A 21,177-nucleotide genomic window follows, 5' to 3' on the forward strand; every position below is an offset into this window, starting at 1 on the left:
ATTATTCTCAGATTTCATCACAGTTAGGAATGATTGCAAAGCAGATACACAGAAAAACCTTTCACTGTCAAGAAAAAAAATGTCCGAAAATCTTCTATGCAAGAAGCTCCTGATAAGGAATTTGGGACTGAACAATAATCGCAGAGCAAAATTTAATTCTGACATCCAGGGTCTCCTAGCTGAAGGAAATTCCAACAGCAGACCTCAGAGTGAAGATAGAAGAAACGTGCTTTACGTAAGGTAATGAAAGGAAATCGGCAAGACAAGATGTAGAGAGCACTGTCGCATTTTTCCGGGAAACAAAATATGCACAGAGCACACTGGACACGACGCTTTCCTTTATAAGAGAAACAGCAGTATCACAGCCCACGGCCAGGAGCCCAGCGATCACTATTGTGTTAGCGCCGGCGGCGGAAGGACTTAGCCCCACCGCTACGTTAAAGAGTCCTTCTTTGTTCAGCTTCGGCCAGGGACGCAGAGCGCGGTGTTCTTCCGCGCTCGCTGCACAGTCCCCGCCCCCTCGCAGCCCTGGAGAGCTGCCATTCGGCACCGGAGTCGCTCCGCGCTCCCAGAATGCACCGGCAGTCCGCGGGAAACCAAAATGGCGAAGGGCTATAGCGAAGTGAGCTGTGTTTGAGGCCGGTGTAAGAAGGCGCACTCTATTCTCAACCCTCGTCCCCAGGACCTCGGTTTGTGCGCGTGCATGTGCGGGGTGCCCGGTGGGGCGGGTGCCCAGTAAGTGCTTGGACTCGCAGGGGAAGCGCCCAAGGGGACGTGATTGGTTGTTTTTTCCTGTATGAAGCGGTTGGCACCACTGAAGTGACCGAATGAGGTGAGAGACCTTGGCCTGGGAACCAGGCTCTTCCGGAGGAGGTGGGGGGGTGGGGAGAAGGAAGAAAGGAAGCAAGTATAAAAGGGAAAGATGGAGGATCGAAGTGGGGGTGGGATCTCCAGTGTGTGTATGTGGGTCCCTTGCATTCATGCATATGTTGAAAAGAATGGCTAGAATGGAGTAGTCATTCAGGTGTTGGAGAAAATAGGGAGCGAGCAAGGCATTGAGGAAGTCGGTTGGAGGACCAAGATGAAACGTTGAGACGGGGAAGCTGTTTTTGGAGGGGCAGGAAGGAACCTGGGGGCGGGAGACGGTTGGAGGGGCAGGATGAACCTGGTGATGAGGGGGTGGGGAAGGGAGGGGAGGAGCCGTTAGGAAATGCGGACTGAGGGAGACGTGGGGAGCTGAATGAAGGGGCTGCCTGGGACCTTAGGGGGCGCAAAGGGAAGTAGCATGGAACCAGAGGGTGGTGGAATTGTGTGGAATTGTATGGAATTGGGGTCAGGGGCTAGAGTAGAAGGGCAGGATGGAGTACGAGGATAAGGGAAACACTAAGTGGAGCCAGGAAGCAAACCCTGAAGGATTTAAACGGGAGACGGGAGAGAGAAGGTGTGAGATGGGAGAGAGACACCTTATATTTGGAGCACACAATGAGTCTAACTCATCTCTCCTCGGATGTAGATATGTATTATTCATTTTTACAACTGAGGTAATTACCGTTCAAGGGATTTTAACTAATTTGCCAAGATTTCTTAACATATTTTGGTAGTGCCAGAACTCTTAACTCTGTGTTTTACAATCTGGTGTCTTTGGTTGCTAGAATTTTTCTTTGGAAGCAACTAGAGGAAACAGATGGATTTATCGGGGTGATTTGACGAACAGAGAGGGTTCGTGAACAATGGAAAAAGGGATATGGAATGTTATTCTGTTCTTTAAAACATTTAACTCTGGTTAAAGTTAGAACCATTTACAAATAAAAATATGCAGACCTAGGTAGGCCTGTGTATAACGTCAGAAAGCACCATGTGAGGTCAGTACAGAACTAGAAATATGTAAATAGTACCTGATTTAATTTGACTCCAGATGCTCCGGTAGTAGTAACTTTCTCCTTCAACACTGATTCCATGTGACCCTTCTGTATACTTTGCCTACACGCTGGTTTCAATTTCCATGTTTTCATTCTGTCTTGCGAATTCCTTTTTTGTTTTGTTTTGGGCAGTAGATTGCAAAGACTGAATCTGAAAGTATTTTACGAGGGTAAAGTAAAATGTACTTGCGCTCTTAAGTGACCTTTTCAAAGGTTTGAAAATGCTTTACATGGAGCCATTTTGACTAACAGCTTTAGGTGCCCAGGAGTTTTGGCAAGGAAAGAGTTGATTTTAAATTTCTTAACATAGAGCATTCCATTCTTGGTATTTACAATGTTATTCACACTCCAGCCATTTGCAGTGATAGCTTGAGATGGAACACAAGGTGAAATTCTTTTTGTTTTTTTAGGTTCCTAAATATAAAAACATACTCAAATTCACATTTTAAGTTTGCTCACCTTCAGTTTTTTTTTAAGTGCTAAAAATATTCTAAAATATTTGAATTAAGAGTGCACCTGTTTCCTGATGCTGCATATTCATGTTAATGGCATTAACGGAAATCTGTACCTAATCAGGATGAAAGGCACACACAATTTTAGAACTAGAAGTATAGAAATCATCTGGTTAAACTTTTTTTCTTAATGAAACAATATATTTAATGATCTTTTTAATTATGCTAGTTGCTTCTAAGCTCAGTTTGGAAAGGGATTTTATTCTGTATTTTGCTATGGGTAATAAATTCTTTGATGTCATTGATTTATAAATATACCTTTCATTAGATCCTTGACTGGAAGGGTAATTTGTTTTATTCTTATTTCAGTATGATTTTTATATCTGACTTTAGGAAACTGGTGATATAGTAATAATCTATTTTAACAGACAGGGAAATTTGCCCCTTAGGAGTTGTCATGGCCAACATCTGTAGCTGGGTGGTTCTGAAAGTGAAATTTAACTGCTGTTTCAGTTAGTCTGAACTTCCATGAATGATATTCTTTCGTTGATATTTTTATGCTTTGTTTTTCTTGTTTTTCAGGATTTGTTTATTGCAGTAAAATGCAGTATAACAACCCTAAATTAGAATGTAGAAGTTTCTCTGTGGATATTTTTATGTATTGGTGTAAGTGCTGTTCAATAGAACTTTCTGCACTGATGGCAGTGATGTGTATCTGTTCTATCCAGTATGGTAGCTATTAGCCACATGTGGATGTTGAACACTAGACATGTAGCTGGTGTGACTGAGAGCTGGATTTATAATTTAATTCAATTCATTAAAACTAAGTTTTAAGTGGCCATATGTAGCTGGTGGCCACTGTGTTAGCATAGCATTAGGGGTTATTGCATCCATTTATTAGGAATTGTCACATCTGATAACCATGGAAACCACAGGAACCCAAGGGTAAGGAACTATCTTGGAACTAAGGATTGAAATTCTCTTTGTACATTTTTAAGATGAAGTATTCTTCATTTTGCCTCACACCGAGTCTGTCATATCTCTGCAAAAGAATGAAGAAGGTAGCAACTTCTCTGATCTTTTATTATTATAATTTTAAAGATTTTATTTATTTATTTGCATGCGAGCCGAGGGGGAGAGATGCCTGAGGAGGAGAGGGAGAAGCAGACTCCCCACTGAGCCTGAAGCCCAACTCAGGGCTCCCTATCTGGACTGTCATCATGACCTGAGCCAAGTCAGAGGCTTAACCAACTGAGCCACTCAGGTTCCCCTTCTCTGATCTTTTAATATATGATTCTTTTTCCTTTGTCAAATGACAACAAAGATGGATGTTAAGAAAGTTAGTTTACTCTGTTATTTTTTTTTTAAATTACTTGTTTTTTTAAATCATCAGTTAAAAAATCTTTTTATTAAAGGAAATTTAGAAACATACACAAAGCGAACAGAATATTATAATAAACTTTTTTGTATCCGTGCTTGTTTCATCTATATCTCTATGCACTCCCCACGCCTCTCCGTTGTTTTTATTATTTTAAAAAGCTTTTCTAGGTAAAATTTACATATATTAACTATATACTTTTAAAATAACTTCATTGAGGTGATGCATACATCATATTTATATTTATATAACTCACATGTTTGTGCCCTTTTAAGGTGCAGTTTTAGTATATTCACAAAGTTGTGCAGCCATCACCATTACCTAATTTCAGAACATTTTCATCAGCCCAAAATGAAAATCTGTAACCATTAGCAGTCACTTTCCATTATTCCCTCCCACTACCCCTGGCAACCACTGATTAACCTTCTGTGTTTATATTTTGCCTGTCCTGGACATTCACATTAATAGAACCATATAATATATGGCCTTTTGTGTCTGGCTTCTTTCAGTTAGCATAATGTTTTCAGATATTCCATGTTATAGCATGTATCATTTTTATGGCCAAAATATGTTTCATTGTATGGATATATATTTCATTTTGTTAATCCATTCATCAGTTGATGGGCATTTGGTTGTTTCTGCTTTTGCTGTTAATAGTTTTTTATTTGCAGTGAATGTTTATTTACAGGATTTGTGTGGACATGTGGTTCATTTCTCTTGGATACATATCTAGGAGTGGAATTGCCAGGTCAGGTGACATCTCTATGTTTAACATTTCGAGAAACTGTCAAACTGTTTTCCAAAGAGCCTGCACCTTTTTACAGTCCCACCAGCAACTGTGAGGGTTCCACTTTCTCTACATCCTTACCAATACTTGTCCATCTTTTTGGTTATAAGCATCCTAGTGGGTGTGCTCTGTTATATCATTGTGGTTTTGATTTGCATTATCCTGATGACTAATGATGTTGAGCATCTCTTCCATGTAGTTATTGGCCTTTTGTATACCCTCTTTGGAGAACTGTCTATTCAGGTACTTTGCCTATTTAAAAAAATTGGATTGTTTATGTTTTCGCTGCTGAGTTGTAAGCATTCTTTATGTGGTTTGGATATAGGTCCCTTATCAGATGTGTGGTTTGCAATTATTGACTCCTGTTCTTTGGGTTGTTTTTTCACTTGATGATGTCCTTTGAAGCACAAAAGTCTTTGATTTTGATAAAGTCTATCCTTTTTCTTGTTTTGCTTGTGCTTTTTTTTTTTTTTTAAAGGATTTTATTTATTTATTTGACAGCATAAGCAGGGGGAGCAGCTGGCAGAGGGAGAGGGAGAAGCAGGCTCCCCGCTGAGCAGGATGCCCACGAGGGGCTTGTGCTTTTGATGTCATATCTAAGAAAATGTTGCCTAACACAGGGCGACACAGATTTACTCCTATTTTTTTTTCTAAGAATTATAGACATTTAGTATGTGACCCATTTTGAGTTAATTTTTGTATGTGGTGTGAGGTAGGTGTCCAGCTTCATTTTTTTAGGAGTGAATACCAACAGCCCTGAACCATTTGTTAAAAAGACTCTTCTTCCCTATTGAACTGTTTTGACAGTCTTTTCAAAGATCAGCTGAACATAAATGTAAGAATTTGTTTCTAAATTCTCAACTTTATTCCATTTGTGTGTCCTTATGCCTGCACAATAATGTCTTGATTATTATTCCTTTGTATTATTAACTTTTGAAATGGGGAAGTATGAGTCCTTTGGTTTTCTTATTGGATATTCTGGGTTTCTTGTTCTTCTATATGAATTTTAGGAGCAGTCTGTTAATTTTTGCAAAAAAGGCACAGCTGGGATTTTGATAGATATTGTAATGAATCTGTAGATTGACTTGGGAAATACTGCCATCTTAAAAATATTAACATCCAGAAACGTGGGATATCTTCTTTTCAGTTATGTAGGTTTTATTTAGTTGCCTTCTCTTTGTTATGTAGTTTTCATTGTACACGCCTTACATTTTTTTGTTGTTGTTAAATTTATTCCTAAGTATTTTGTTCTTTTTTTGGTGGTATTGCAAATGAAATTTTTTCACTTTATTTCATTTTCAGATTATTCATTGGTAGCATATAGAAATGTATTTGACTGTTGTATATTAATCTTGTATTCTGCAACTTTGCAATCTGGTTTATTCTAGTAGGGTTTGTGTGTGTGTGTGTGTGTGTGTGTGTGTGTGTGTGTATCCTGAATCATTTTTTCAGTTTTGTAGCACAGTTTCCTCACAGTGTCAATTTTGTGTCATCTTGAGTATTGGTGACAGTATTTCTTAAGCTAATCTCTATGAGAATTAAAGTAATTGTATGGGGCGCCTGGGTGGCACAGCGGTTAAGCGTCTGCCTTCGGCTCAGGGCGTGATCCCGGCGTTATGGGATCGAGCCCCACATCAGGCTCCTCCGCTGGGAGCCTGCTTCTTCCTCTCCCACTCCCCCTGCTTGTGTTCCCTCTCTCGCTGGGTGTCTCTATGTCTGTCAAATAAATAAATAAAATCTTTAAAAAAAAAAATAAAGTAATTGTATAGGGGCGCCTGGGTGGCTCAGTCGTTAAGCGCCTGCCTTCAGCTCAGGGCGTGATCCTGGAGTCCTGGGATCGAGCCCCACATCAGGCTCCTCTGCTGGGAGCCTGCTTCTTCCTCTCCCACTCCCCCTGCTTGTGTTCCCTCTCTCGCTGGGCTGTCTCTGTCAAATAAATACATAAAATCTTAAAAAAAAATAAAGTAATTATATAAAAATTGGTGCTAGGCTCTGTTGCAGATTTATTGTTAATTATAGCAGGTCTACTCTTGATTCTCACTTTGGGAAACCAGTTGAACATGTCTGGTTTACTGTGTACCCCACCTTCTCTCACAACCATTTGGTTTCTGTAGGGATACAAGATGCCTCAGTATTTTCTTTAATATTTCGTTCCCATTGGCTGTGAACACCAGTTCTCTATGTTTTGATTCTGGTGCTCTTAGTGTATTCATATGCATTGGCAATGAGGAGTACTTTGCTTATGCTGCTTGGCTAGTTGGTGGATTATAAGATATCACCAGTTATAACACAGACCTACATTTCAAAGAGTTAAAATATGAAAATTGTCCTTTAGTTAATGACTTCTCTAGGCAGTAGGACCAACCAATTGGAACTTTTTAGGCAAAGGAGTCATTAAAACAGGTTTTCCATACTGCATATTGAAAGTGCATTAATTAAAGGGTGGGTTGGGAGCAGGAAGATCAGTTAGGGAAGTATATGGTAATAATGCAGGCAAGAGCTGAGCTGATAATGACCTGAAATAAGGCAGTGGTTGTAGGATTTTTGAGAGGTAATCTTTAAGGAATAATTAGGACGTGGTGAATATTTGGAGGGTCAGGGAAGAGGGAAGAATCAAATAACACTTCTAGATTAAGAACTTGTGAGACAGTAATGACATTAACTTAGTAGTGGCATTAACTGGAAAAAGGGGAGGAATTTGAAGAAAATGTCAATTTTGTTAGGGTTCTGGGAGAATCCAGGTTTGAGATATCTAGTGCGCAGTTGGCAGTAAGGGTGTGAAGCTTGTAAGACAGGATGGGGCTGGAGATGTAGACATTGATAACAGATAAAAATTAAGTGAAGCAGGGCACCTGGTTGGCGCAGTCGGTTGAATGTCTGTCTTAGGCTCAGGTGATGATCCCAGGGTCCTGGGATTGAGTCGCGTGTTGGCCACCTGCTCAGCGGGGAGTCTACTTTTCCTTCTTCCCTGCTCATGCTCTATCTCACTCTCACACAAAAAAATAAAACCTTTTTAAAAAAATTAAGGGAAGCATTAGAAGAACATGACTATTTAAGACAAGCAGAATGTGTGGGGCAAAAGAAGGGAACCCTAGACAATTCCCAATATTAAAGTGTTGGCAGAGGAGGAAGAATCAGTATGGAAACATCAGAAAGGTGGGAGAAGAGTCACTTACTATAGGTGTTAGGTATTTCAGAAACCAAAGAAAGTGAATTTCAAGAAAAAGGTCATGACTATCAGTTATTACACAAAGATGAGGTATGGTGAGAACTGAAATTAGAACATTGTCTAGTATTTGGTGATTTGGAGGTCTTTGATAACAATTGTTAACAGTAATCAGGACAGTCAATTTGTAATGGATTAAGTGGAATGTACTTTTTTAAGTTTATTGGTGAAGGAATGAGAAAAATGAAGAAATAATTTGTAAGGACTGTTTTTGTTTTGATTTGATTTTGGTTATGGCAGGTTTGCATCAAGAAAAGTTAAGATTTAAAATAAATAAAGGAGGTAATTGATAAAGTGAGATTACTTTCTAATATTGGAGAGAAGAGGCGTGTCCTCTCTACAGAAGTGAATTAGGTACATGCTTTTGTGAATAGGTTTAGGGGAAGGATGAGTGGGGAGAAAGTTGAGGAATTTCATGTTTGTAGCTTTTGTTTTCTTTGAAATAAGACCCTCCCTTTTGTGTGAAGAAGTTGAATGACCCAACAGACCTTCTACTACCTTCCTCTTTCTGAAGGTTTGTAAGTAACAAAAATGATTTTTTTAAAAAGAACTTTTTCTTGTGCATTAATAACTTTGCATGTATGTCTCAGGATAGCACCTAAGCTTTTTGAAAAATATGTGTTGACTTTCTTCTGATTTCAGGTTCCCAGATGTCAGGAGACTAGATCTTAATCATTTTGAACTTTCAGCTTTCTGAGGAGTGGCTGGCACATGTACCACTTTACTATTCCTAGGAGAGGTGTTTGTGTTTTTGTTTTTTAGAATTAGTTTTCTAATACTAAGATGCCCTAAACATACAAGAACAAAATAAACCAATTTTCACTGAGTAGAGAGTGTGTCATTTCCTCCTGTCCTCAACATTAATTTAATCTTTCATGAGTGCTTGAACCCCTCTGTTGACTATCTGAGGACTTTTTGATAGCAATTCACAAATTCTCCATTAGGTAGATAGCATTTTATGCAACTCTGGTTAAGAGCACTTACCTACAGGAAAACAGCAAAACTAAAGGGCAATGTTCGGAATGGGACAAGATATTTGCAAATGAAAATCTAATGAAGGGTTAGTATCCAAAATATATAAAGAACTTATTGAGCTCAATACCAAAAAAACAAATAATCCAGTTGAGAAATGGGCAGAGGACATGAATAGACATTTTTCCAAAGAAGGAATACAGATGGCAAACAGACACATGAAAAGATGTTCAACATCACTCATCATCCGGGAAATACAAATCAAAACTACAGTGAAATAGCACCTCATACCTGTCAGAATGACTAAAATTAACAGTCCAGAAAACAGCAGATGTTGGCAAGGATGCAGAGAAAGGGGAACCCTCTTACACTGCTGGTGGGAATGCAAACTGATGCAGCAACTCTGGAAAACAGTATGAAGGTTCCTCAAAAAGCTAAAAATAGAACTACCTGAAGATCCAGCATTTGCACCACTGGGTATTTACCCAAAGGATACAAAAACACTGATTCAAAGGGACACATGCACTCTGATGTTTATAGCAGCATCAACAAGAGCCAGATTATGGAAAGAGCCCAAATGTCCATCAACTGATGAATGGATAAAGAGGTGGTATACACACACACACACACACACACACACACACACACACACGATGGAATATTACTCAGCCATAGGAAAGAATGAAATCCTGCCATTTGCAATGATGTGAATGGAGCTAGAGTGTATTATGCTAAGCAAAATAAGTCCGTCAGTGAAAGACAAATACCACATGATTTCACTCATATGAGGAATTTAGGAAACAAAACAGGTGAACATAGAAAAAAAATGAGAGAGGCATACCATAAAACAGACTCTTAGCTATAGAGAACAAACTGAGGGTTGCTGGAGGGGGGAGAGGTGGGGGGGCACTTGCTGTGATGAGAAACTAATATACTGTTCTGTTAACTAACTAAAATTTAAATAAAAACTTGAAACAAAACAAGAAAAAGCACTTACCTATTACTGAAAATAGATTTATATTAAATTTCAAAACATTCTCATAATATAGTTTTGGATCCTAACAACATTACCTTGTAAGCATAAGTTAACATCAACAAATATCTCTTGGTTGCCCCTCTTGAAGAAAATACTTGGTACTATATGCTATGGAGAATTCATTTTCTTATTTGTTCAACAAATATTATTGAGGACTTCCTATGTGGGACATTGTCTTAGGTGTTAGAAATACATTGTTGAACAACATAGGCATTTATACTGCCTTTGTGGAGTATGAAGTATTTTGAAGGAGTCACACACCCACACACAAAACAAGTAAACACACAACATCATAAATGTAGTGTTTTTTCCTGAAACTGTTTAACCTGACTTTATTATTATTATTATTTTTTAATTTATTTATTCAACAGAGATAGAGACAGCCAGCGAGAGAGGGAACACAAGCAGGGGGAGTGGGAGAGGAAGAAGCAGGCTCATAGCAGAGGAGCCTGATGTGGGGCTCGATCCCATAACGCCGGGATCACGCTCTGAGCCGAAGGCAGACGCTTAACCGCTGGGCCACCCAGGCGCCCCTAACCTGACTTTAATCATGAGGAAACAATAGGACAAATCCACAATGTATAGCATGTTACCGTTCAGCTTAGAAGTCAGAAGATAGTTGGCTTCAAAAAATACCCTGTTAAAATGAAACAAGGATGCAGTTGAGATTAAAGGAAAGGGAAGAGACATGACAAAATACAATGTGTGAATTTTGACTTGATCCTAGATTTTGAAAAAGCTTTAAAGAATATTTTTGTGTCAGTTGGAGAATTTGGACTGTACACTAGGCAATAATATTAATGTTAAATTTGCTGGGTATGATAATAGTCTTAGGGCTGTATGGGACAAAGTTCATTCAGGGGGTACATGCTGATATTTACAGGTGAAATGTTATGATGTCTGCAACTTTCACATGGATCAGCAAAAAAATGTATGTGTATGGGGGTGAGAGAGAGAATTGTGAAACATTAACTGGTGAATCTAGGTGAAGAAGAGTATATTGATAGTTATTTTTTTCTGATTATAGTTGGCAATTTTCAAAATAAAGACGGGAAAAATGTAGTTGCAGGTTATAATAAGCACTTTAAAGAACAAGAGTTCTCTGAGAGAATACTGTAGAGTGCAGCTACTTTAATAGAGTTACTTAGAAGAATCAGCTATGCAGAGTGCAGGAGTGGGGAGGACAGTTTTGGTAGTAGGAACTGTGTGTATGGATGCCTTGGGTGGGAAAGATCTTGGTTTTTGAAGAATTGAAAGGAACCCTGTATGGCTAGATCTTAAGACGCAAAGATGTAATAACTCCTGCAGGAGGAAAAAACTAACGTGATGCTGTGTTTGTAGCCTTTTCAGCCTAGTAAATATCTTTTTAAAAAATTCATATGGAAAATTTATTTTTAATTAAAAAAATTTTAATTAAGCTTTAATTTTAATTCCAGTATAGTTAACATACAGTATTATATTAGTTTCAGATGTACGATATAGTGATTATCAATAATGTATCACCTAGTAAAGGTTTTATTTATTTATTTATTTGACAGAGCGAGAGAGCGCAGGTAGGAGGAAGTAGAGGGAGAGGGAGAAGCAGGCTCCCTGCTGAGCAGGGAGCCCACTGATGGGGGGCTCAATCCCAGGGCTCTGGGATCATGATCTGAGCCGAAGGCAGACGCTTAACCATCTGAGCCACCCAGGTGCCCGGATAAGTGCACTCTTTAATCCCCGTCACCTATTTAACTGATCGTCCCACCCACTCGCCTCTGGTAACCATCAGTTTGTTCTGTATAATTAATAGTCTCTTTCTTGGTCTCTTTCTCTCTTTTTTTCCCCTTGCTCCTTTATGTGTTTCTTAAATTTCACAATTGAGTGAAATCACATGGTATTTGTCTTTCTCTGACTTGACTTACTTTGCTTAGTATTATACTCTCTAGCTCCATCCATGTCCAGCCTAGTAAATATTTTAATGTTTTAGTTTTGTTTGAACTATAAAGTCCTTTTTTATTTATCTGCATGAGACTCTTAAATGCAGAGCTTTGAAAAAATAAACTAGAGACAGATGTCCTTGAGTTTTTGTGTCAGATGTCAAAATCAGGGGCAGCCAGCTTTTCCTATCCTAGGAAACTTAACCAAGTTGAATCATCCCTAGAAATGCCTTTTATTATTGGTAGACTTAAATTAGGCCTGTAAAAGCCTTGTGGCTAAATATACAATGGGCCAGAGGCTTGATAATGGCAATGAATCTCATTTCACCACTAGTTAAGTCTGACAATATTTTTGGCCTTATCACTGTTTTTTATGACCAGTTTGTGATGAGATCCCAAATGACAAATGCCAGGAATAACTTTGTCTAAAAGACAATGTGGCTTGCTAGAGTTTACCATATATTAAGAGTCAAGAGTTTGGGGATGTAATCAAGCATTACCTGAATTTTTAGAACTTCAGTGGAGTGATTTTACTTCTGAGTTACATGTTTCTTATTGGTTAAAGGGAATAATGTTCTCTGCTTCCTATCTTCTGACATTGTTATTAGGAGAAATTGAGATGTGAATGCTCTTGAGAAAGTTAAACACTATGTAGTAAGGTGATGTTATTTTCAAGCCCTTTTAATCTGTCTGCTCTGCTACCCAAGATCCATTTCATACTTTTAGGAATTGGAACTTTAAACCATGGGGCAGCATTAGTGGCTCGAAGTAAGGGTACCTCAGTTTTATTATTTCTTCTTCCCTGGTTTTAGGACCAAATTCTGCAGGATTATAATGAAAATTTTGAACTTTCCATTTAGTTCATTTTCTCCTGAATTGTTAGTGTAGTTTCACATATGTATTGTAATCACCCTTAGCAGTTGTAGACATGAATATTTGCAGTTATTTATGGTTTTTATGTATATTATTGGTATTGTTGGTTTTGGTGTTCTTAATCTGTAGTTACTTGCTATCCGTCACGTGTACAAGATAACTAGTCACTCACAACTAATATATCATCAAGAATCTACAAACTAATATTATTAGCTAGTATTAAATTCTCCTTGTGGGGACATTCTGTTTTCCATTTACACAAATTGTTTGGGTGACTGTGGATATTGTGTTGTATAGGCTTAACCAGTTATATTTTTATTTTTTAAATATTTTATTTATTTATTTGGCAGAGAGAGAGACAGCCAGCGAGAGAGGGAACACAAGCACGGGGAGTGGGAGAGGAAGAAGCAGGCTCCCAGCGGAGAAGCCCGATGCGGGGCTCCATCCCAGGGCTCTGGGATCATGCCCTGAGCTGAAGGCAGATGCTTAACGACTGAGCCACCCAGGCGCCCCTAACCAGTTATATTTTTAATCCAATACATTCTTGAAGTCTAATACTGTCTCTAAATGGTATTTCTTTGCCATTCTGAAAATACTTGATATGTTATATCTAACAGTGTTATTTATAATTCTTTAAAAGTTAAAATGTTTTTTGGGGCACCTGGGTGACTCAGTTGGTTAAGCGTATGCCTTCCGCTCATGTCATGACCAGGGTCCTGGGATGGAGCCCCATGGTAGGCTCCTGGCTCAGGGGGCAGTCTGTTTCTCTCTCTCCCTTCTGCCCCTCCCCCCTGCTCATGCTCTCTTGATCCTCTCAAACAAATAAAATCTTTTTAAAAAGTTATAGTCTTTTTCTTATAGTTCATAAAAATTTTTGCAATCACAAAAATACTATATACTTGTTGCAAAAGCCTAAATATACAGAAATGTTCTATAAAACTGAAATTTTATCATAAATTTTAAGATATTTAGATATCTTTTATGTAATTTCATGAAGAGAGCTAAAGCCACACTTGCTGAAAGTGTAAACATCTTTGTCATTGTCTGACCTGTTAGGTGGCTAAACTATTTTTAATTCTAGAGGTCTCAGGTTGAACTTGACGTCTGGGTGGAGACTCTGCTAGTTTGCCTCTGCTTTTAGTTTCAATCTTCAAGTGAGATGAAATTAAGTACGATTTTAGAAGACTTTTTGGCTTTTTATTTCTGTATTTAAATACATGAACAAATTTGGAGCTGAGTAGTAGAATATATGTATTCATAGGATTCATAGTAGAATATGTGCATTCATGTTTGCGTGATGGGTGGAAGACTTATTTACTAGTATGTATATTAAGTATAGGCTTTCACTAATTCAAGAGGTAATTACTAAGTACCTACTTTGTGGCAGACACTAAGAAAAGTTTTAGAGATCTAGTGATAAGCAAAACATTTTCTTTCAGTTGTAATTTGAAATGCAAATCCCATTTGTGTACATGGAGTCATTTAGATAATACATCTAAAATATTGTTTGATTCAGCATTTCATATGAATGTTACACAGAAGATTCAATCATCAGTATATGCAAGTAAGAGTAGGTTTCTTAGATTATGATGCTTATGGTTATTTTTCCTTTAGTTTCAACAATTCTTCATTCTTATAGCAACAGCTTGTATTAATGTTCAGATATTTCCCACCCCAAAACCTCCTTTGACTTCCTTAAGAAGCTAAAATTTTAGAAAAAGGAAGCTAAACTGAGCGTGTTAGTCTTTGCTTCTAAGCCCCATGTGGTCTGGCATTTGAACTCTCTGGTCGTAAGTGACTTTGGAATTGTTAACTTCAGTGAACAGTTTATATTACTCATTTTACTTATTAACCTGTTAGGTACATACAGCTACCTCTTTTTTCTTAGTTGTCGTTCCTTGTTTTTCTTACGATACTCTTTTTCTGGGTTATCTCTTTTATTTCTGTGGTGACTTCTTCCCTCAGAGGATTTTTTTGCCTGTCATTCCAATGAGAGTTTTCCAAAGATTCTCTGATTTGACTTTCGTGAACCATTAACTGTCTTTGGCAGAATGGAGATAGTATACTGACATCGGGTTGCCAGCTTTTTATTTTGGAAAGTAAGAATGTTTTTAAAAACTGTTACTTACCTACCTTCGTTTCACTAAAGAAAAGGTATTAAGAGTGTAAGAAGGGTATGCTCTCAAAATACGGAATAGCTTAAGTTGATTAATTTTAACTAAATATATTGTCTTTGTTTTTCTTACTTTGCTGTAGATTGGCACTGGTTTGTGAACTTGATTACATTTGAGAACCACTGCTTTAAAACTGTAGTTTCTTGAGCTGATTCGGGGAGGGAGTGGGGAGGTCTCGTTGTCTAATGTTAGGGGTAAACTGTAAAGTTTGTCTTAACATATCAAAGCTTCTAAGATAGTTCTGTGAAAAAGCCCCCTAGTTTATTTGGTATTAGAGCACCTTTCACTTAGTAAGTAGTTAATTTTTTAAAATAAAATACACTTTCTAAGGGTGAAACATCAAGCTCTAGTTATAAAATTCCAAAATGTGGTTTTTTAATATATGTTCCCTCTACCTTTCTTAGAGGCAACTGCTTTTAACTCTTAGCTGTCTCTTTATATTTCTAAGTAAACATTCCGTTGTTTGATTCATCAAGTTTGGACTTTTTTCAATAATGTTAGATGAGGAATTTCTCTGATAGTCCCTTCTATTCTTTTAATATGCTTATACAAAAAATTTCCCTTGTATGATTACATAGACATTGATATATTGATAGAATATTGATATGGCAAAGTAATGGGTGAGGGTTAAATGAGTTATTACATGCAGAATTCTTAGAACAGTGCTAAACATTGTTAGCTATTTTTAGCTATTATTTCTGGGATTACATTTCTTTCTTACACAACCAGATTTAAAATCTGCCTCATTAAAAAATAGAATGTGCTTAGTTTTCTTTGAACATTGAAATCTTCACACATCTTTCTACTGTTCTGTAAAAATGTCTTGCAGTGTCCATCTGTCCTATAATTTATCAGTTACATTTATTTTTCTTAGAGATACTTTCCTGGAGCTCTTCTGGAATTCTTCTCTAATCTGGACTTGTTCTCTAGACGTTACTGCACAGATTTAGTCTTGGGGCTCAACTTCACAATCACCCTGGGAATTCTTTGTATCTCCCCTGTGTTGATGCCTTTGCATCTCATTTCTGCCTTTTTTATTTTATTTTTTTCAAGATTTTATATATTTGAGAGAAAAAGAGAGAGGGAGAGCATAGAGGGAGAAGCCAACTCCCCACTGAGCAGAGAGCCCGACGTGGGGCTCGATCCCAGGACCCTGAGATCATGACCTGAGCCGAAGGCAGATGCTTAACCAACTGAGGCACCCAGGTGCCCCTCATGTCTGACTTTTGGGTTTAATGCTTCTCTTTGATATCTTCTGTTAAGCCCAAAGAAAATGTGTTTGGGTGATAAATCTTCATAGACTTGTGATTCCACACGTTTATACTTTATGGTATGTTTACCACGAGTGTAGCTATTGTCTGTCCTGATCTATTGCTATTACAGTATCATTGACTGCAGTCCTTATGCTGTGCCTTTTATTCCCACGACTTATTTATTCCGACTTATTTATTCCATAACTAGAAGCCTGTATCTCCCACTCCCCTTCACCCATTTTGCCCAACCCCCACCTTTCCCCTCTGGCAACTGTTTGTTTTTTCTTGGTATTAATAGGTCTGATTCCTTTTTTTTTCTTTTGAGTGGAGGAGGGACAAAGGGGGAGGGAGAAGGAGAGGGAGAGAAATCTCCAGCAGACTCCGTGCTCAGCACGAAGCCAGATGTGGGGTTCAGCCTCAGGATCCTGAGATCATGAACTGAGCCAAAACCAAGAGTCAGACGCTTAACCAACTGAGCCACCCAGGCCCCGGGAGAGAGAGAATCTTAAGCAGACTCCACGCCCGGCATGGAGCTGGAGGTGGGACTCAATCTCACTCACACACCTGAGATCATGACCCGAGCCAAAATCAAGAATTGGAGACTTAACCAACTGAGTCCCCCCAGACACCCAGGTCTGTTCTTCTTCCTTCCCTCCCTCTTTTCCTCCCCCCCTCCCCACTTATGAGTGAAATCATATGGTATTTGTCTTTTTCTGTTTGACTTATTTAGCAAGATACCTTGGGGGTCCATCTATGTTGTCTAAGGTGGCAAAATCTCAACCTTTATGGCTGTGTAATATTCCATCGTGTATTATACCACATTTTTATTGATTCATTTATTGATGGATAGGGGTTGCTTCCATATCTTCGTATTATAAATAATGCTGCAATAAACATAGGCATATATATATATATATATATAAATAAAATATATATCTTTGCATTAGCGTTTTTGCTTTCTTTGAGTAAATACTCAATAGTTGAATTACTGGATCATATGGTATTTCTATTTTTAATTTTTTGAGGAACCTCCATACTGTTTCCACAGTGGCTGCACCAGTTTATGTTCCCACCAACAGCGCACAAGGGCTCCTTTTCTCCACGTTCTTCCCAACACTTTTTTTTGTTTGTTGTTTGTTGTTGGGTTTTTTTTCCCCAAATTTTTAGCCATTTTGACAGATGTTAAGGTTATATCTCATTGTGGTTTTGATTTGCATTTCCCTGATTAGGGATGTTGAGCATCTTTTAAAAATAAATGTTTTAAATCTTTGTTACTCCCCCCGACCCTTTTTTTAGGTGCAGATTATTTGTGGAAGAAACCAGATCATTTGACATATAAATTTCCCAGCTTGGGTTTTGCCGATTACATCCCCATTGTGCTATTGAATATCATTTCTCTGCATTTTCCATAAATTGGTGGCTAGATGTAGAAGCTTATTATTCCAGATTGCTTGCCTTTTTTTTTTTTTTTTCCCCCTTGGCAAGACTACTTCATAGGGGTGGTGTGTTTTCACCAAGAAGCATACAGTGGTTGTTTCTCTTGTGCTTTTAGAAGCCACTGGTACTCAATACCTAGGTCCATTTATTCATTAGGTGTTGAAAAATATTTTTTAAAAATTTATTCATTTTCATGTATTGGCTTATATATTTATAAAGAAAACTTACCCCATTTTCAGTAGGCACTTCACCTATTCTCCTCTCTGCTTTATGTTTCCCTCCCTTGATTCAGTTCTTTGAATAAACTTTCCATCTCCTGATAGGATATACAGATAGAAGATGTGACTAGGGATCTCACTGTCCTTTTACACAGACTTCCACATATTACTCTATTCTTCGAGCTCACCTGACCTCTGTCTTTTGAGAGAGGGAACACAAGGAGGGGGAGTGGGAGAGGAAGAAGCAGGCTCCCAGCGGGGCAGGGAGCCCGATGTGGGGCTAGATCCCAGGCTCCTGGGATCACACCCTGAGCCGAAGGCAGCCGCTTAACGACTGAGCCACCCAGGCGCCCCTGACCTCTGTCTTTTGAGTCTGGTGCCACCAATTCTTCAGTCTTTTGGGTTTCTGTGGGACAAGTGGGTTGCTGCTTGTCACTTTTTTTTGCTGGGTCCTTAAGTTTAATCTTCTTCCCCGTTTTATCAGTGTTGATTATTCTTTCAGCTGCTTTCCATTTTCGTGTATTGTGATTCGGAGTTTCATGTATACTCTAAGTATGACTGAAGATGAAATGTGTTTTAAGTTTTTCTTTTCTCTTTGTTCTAGCATGAAAAGGAGCAGAGAATCTTCACTTTGCTCTTTTATTATAGTAAAGTTTTTATCCCATTTCTCTTCTCATTTCTATCCAGGGCTCCAGATACCATCACTATTTTCCTGACTTCAAGTCTTTACTTCCAAACCTGATTTTCTTTCTGAGCTGTGCGTCTTTTTATCCAACTACTTCCTAGATTTCCTGATTTGTCTTCCCCAGATATTTGCCAGTTTTATCAGTCTTTTCAATGGACCAATTTTAGTGTCATTGGTTTTCTCTGTTGTATGCTTTTCTTTCATTGATTTGTTTTTTTAATTTTTCTTTTACTTCTCTCCTCCCTCTGCAACATGAGATGGCTAATTTATTAACTTTCAGTCTTTTTTTATTTTCCTTTCTTTTTTTTTCCTCTAGAATCTGTGCTCCACTTTTTACATCCATGAAATAAAAATGACATCTAGGATTTTTCTTATTTCAATTGCTGATGTGACCCTGTATTCACTACAGTGCCTTTTTTTTTTTCCTTTTTAACATTGAGCTATAATTGACACATAACATTAGTTTCGGGTATACAATATAATGATTTGATATTTGTATAAATTGCAAAATAATCACCACCATGAGTTTAGTTAATATCTGTCAACATACGTAGTTACAGTATTTTTTTCCCTTGCGATAAGAACTTTTAAGATTTACTCTTAGCAACTTTAAAATATGCAATACAGTATGATTAACTATAGTCACTATGGTGTACATTACATCCCTGTGATTTATTTATTTTATAAGTTTGTATTTTTCTTTCACCCATTTCCGTTCCTCACCTCTGGCAACCACTCATCTGTTTTCTCTATGAGCTTTGGTTTTTTTATTGTTATAGTTTTATTAGATTCCACATATAAAGTGAGACTATACGGTATTTATCTTTTTCTATCTGATTTATTTCATCTAGTGTAATGCCCTCAAAGTCCATCCAGATTGTCACAGATGGCAAGATTTCATTCTTTTTTATGGCTAAATAATATTCGATTGTGTGTGTGTGTAGTATGTATATATATATACTAAATTGTCTTCATTTATCCATTGATGGACACCTAGTTTGATTCCATATCTTGGTTATTGTAAATAATGCTGCAATGAACATGAGAATGTATATATCTTTAGTTAGTGTTTTTGTTTTCTTTGGATAAATATTCAGAAGTGGAATTGCTGGATTGTATGGTAGCTCTATTTTTAATTTTTTGAGGACCCTCCATACTGTTTTCCATAGTGGCTGCACTAATTTAAGTTCCCAGCAACAGTGCACAAAAGATCCCTTTTCTGTACATCCTTGCCATTGCTTGTTATTGTCTTTTTGATAATAGCCATTTTAACAGGTAGGTATAAGGTGATATCTCGTTGTGGTTTTGATTTGCATTTCTGTGATTATTAGTGATGTTGAACATCTTTTTATGTACCTGTTGGCCATCTGTATATCTTTGGAGAAATGTCAGTTCAGATCCTCTGCTCATTTCTTTTTCTTTCTTTTTTTTTTTAAAAGATTTTATTTATTTATTTGACAGAGACAGCCAGCGAGAGGGGAACACAAGCAGGGGGAGTGGGAGAGGAAGAAGCAGGCTCCTAGCGGATGAGCCTGATGTGGGGCTCGATCCCAGAACGCTGGGATCACGCCCTGAGCCGAAGGCAGACGCTTAAGGACTGTGCCACCCAGGCGCCCCCCTCTGCTCATTTCTTAATCAGATTTTGTTGTTATTGAGTTGTATGAGTTTTTAACATTTTTAAAAAAGATTTTATTTGAGAGAGCAGAGCCAGAGAGAGAGGGTGAGCAGGGGAAAGGGGCAGAGGGACAGGGAGAAGCAGGCTTCCCGCTGAGCAGAGAGCTGACCTGCGGCTGGATCGATCACAGGATCCCAGGATGACCTGAGCTGAAGGCAGACACAACCTGCTGAGCCACCCAGGCGCCCCCATATTTTGGTTATTAACCCCTTATCAAATACATGATTTCAAAATATTTTCTCCCATTCGGTAGGTTGCCTTTTCATTTTGTTGATGGTTTCCTTTGCTGGGCAGAAGCTTAGTTTTGATTTAGTTCCATTTGTTTATTTTTGCTTTTGTTGCCTTTGCTTTTAGTGTCAGATCCAAAAAAAATGATCGTCAGGACTGGTATCAAGGAGCTTACTGCCTCTGGTTTCTTCTAGAAGTTTTATGGTTTCAGGTGTTATGTTCATATTTTTAATCCATTTTTAAGTTAATTTTTGTGAATGGTATAAGATAGTGGTCCAAATCCATTCTTTTTCATGTGGCTGTCCAGTTTTTCCAGTCCCATTTATTGAAGAGACTGTCTTTCCCCCATGATGTAGTCTTGGTTCCTTTGTCTTAAATTAGTTGACCAAATATGTGTGGGTTTATTTCTGAGCTCTGTTCTGTTCCATTGACGTATGTGTCTCTTTTTATGCCAGTACCATACTGTTTTGATTACTGTAGTTTTGTAATACAGTTTGAAATCAGGAAGTGTAATGTCTCCAACTTGGTTCTTCATTTTCTCAAGATTGCTTTGGCTATTCTGGCTTTTTGTGGTTCCAAACAAGTTTTAGGATTATTCTTTTTCTGTGAAGAATACCGTCGGAATTCTGATAGGGGTTGTATTGAATGTGTATGTAGATTGCTTTGGGTAGTATGGACATTTTAACAATATTCTTCCAGTCCATGTGTATGAACTATATTTATTTGTGTGTGTTCTTCACTTGCCTTCATCGATGCCTTACAGTTTTTAGTGTACAGATATTTCACCTCTTCGGTTAAATTATTTCCTAGGAATTTTTTTTTTTAGTGCCATTGTAAATGGAATTAATTTTGCTTTCTGATAGTTTGTAATTAGTGTATAGAAATACAACAGATTTTCATATATTAACTTTGTATCCTGCACCTTTACTGAATTCATTTATTAGTCCT

The 21,177-nt window shown here is 37.9% G+C and overlaps 1 protein-coding gene across 4 annotated transcripts in view; it reads left to right on the forward strand.

The window, feature by feature from the left end:
- The first annotated feature begins 561 nt into the window (after nt 1-561).
- MTF2 (metal response element binding transcription factor 2) overlaps nt 562-21,177 on the forward strand; it is a 58,712-nt gene continuing 38,096 nt past the window's right edge. For 3 of the 4 annotated variants that reach the window (XM_045801775.2, XM_087866107.1, XM_045801776.2), the window contains exon 1: nt 563-832. In XM_045801775.2, coding sequence (XP_045657731.1) covers nt 828-832 — 5 coding nt within the window. In that variant the 5' untranslated portion in view covers nt 563-827. Of the gene's footprint in view, nt 833-21,177 lie in introns of all 4 variants that reach the window. The other variant, XR_006780399.2, reaches the window with a different exon arrangement.

Source organism: Ursus americanus, chromosome 12, assembly GCF_024610735.1.
Source record: "Ursus americanus isolate L20-20 chromosome 12, mUrsAme1.1.p, whole genome shotgun sequence".
Lineage (NCBI taxonomy): Eukaryota > Metazoa > Chordata > Mammalia > Carnivora > Ursidae > Ursus > Ursus americanus.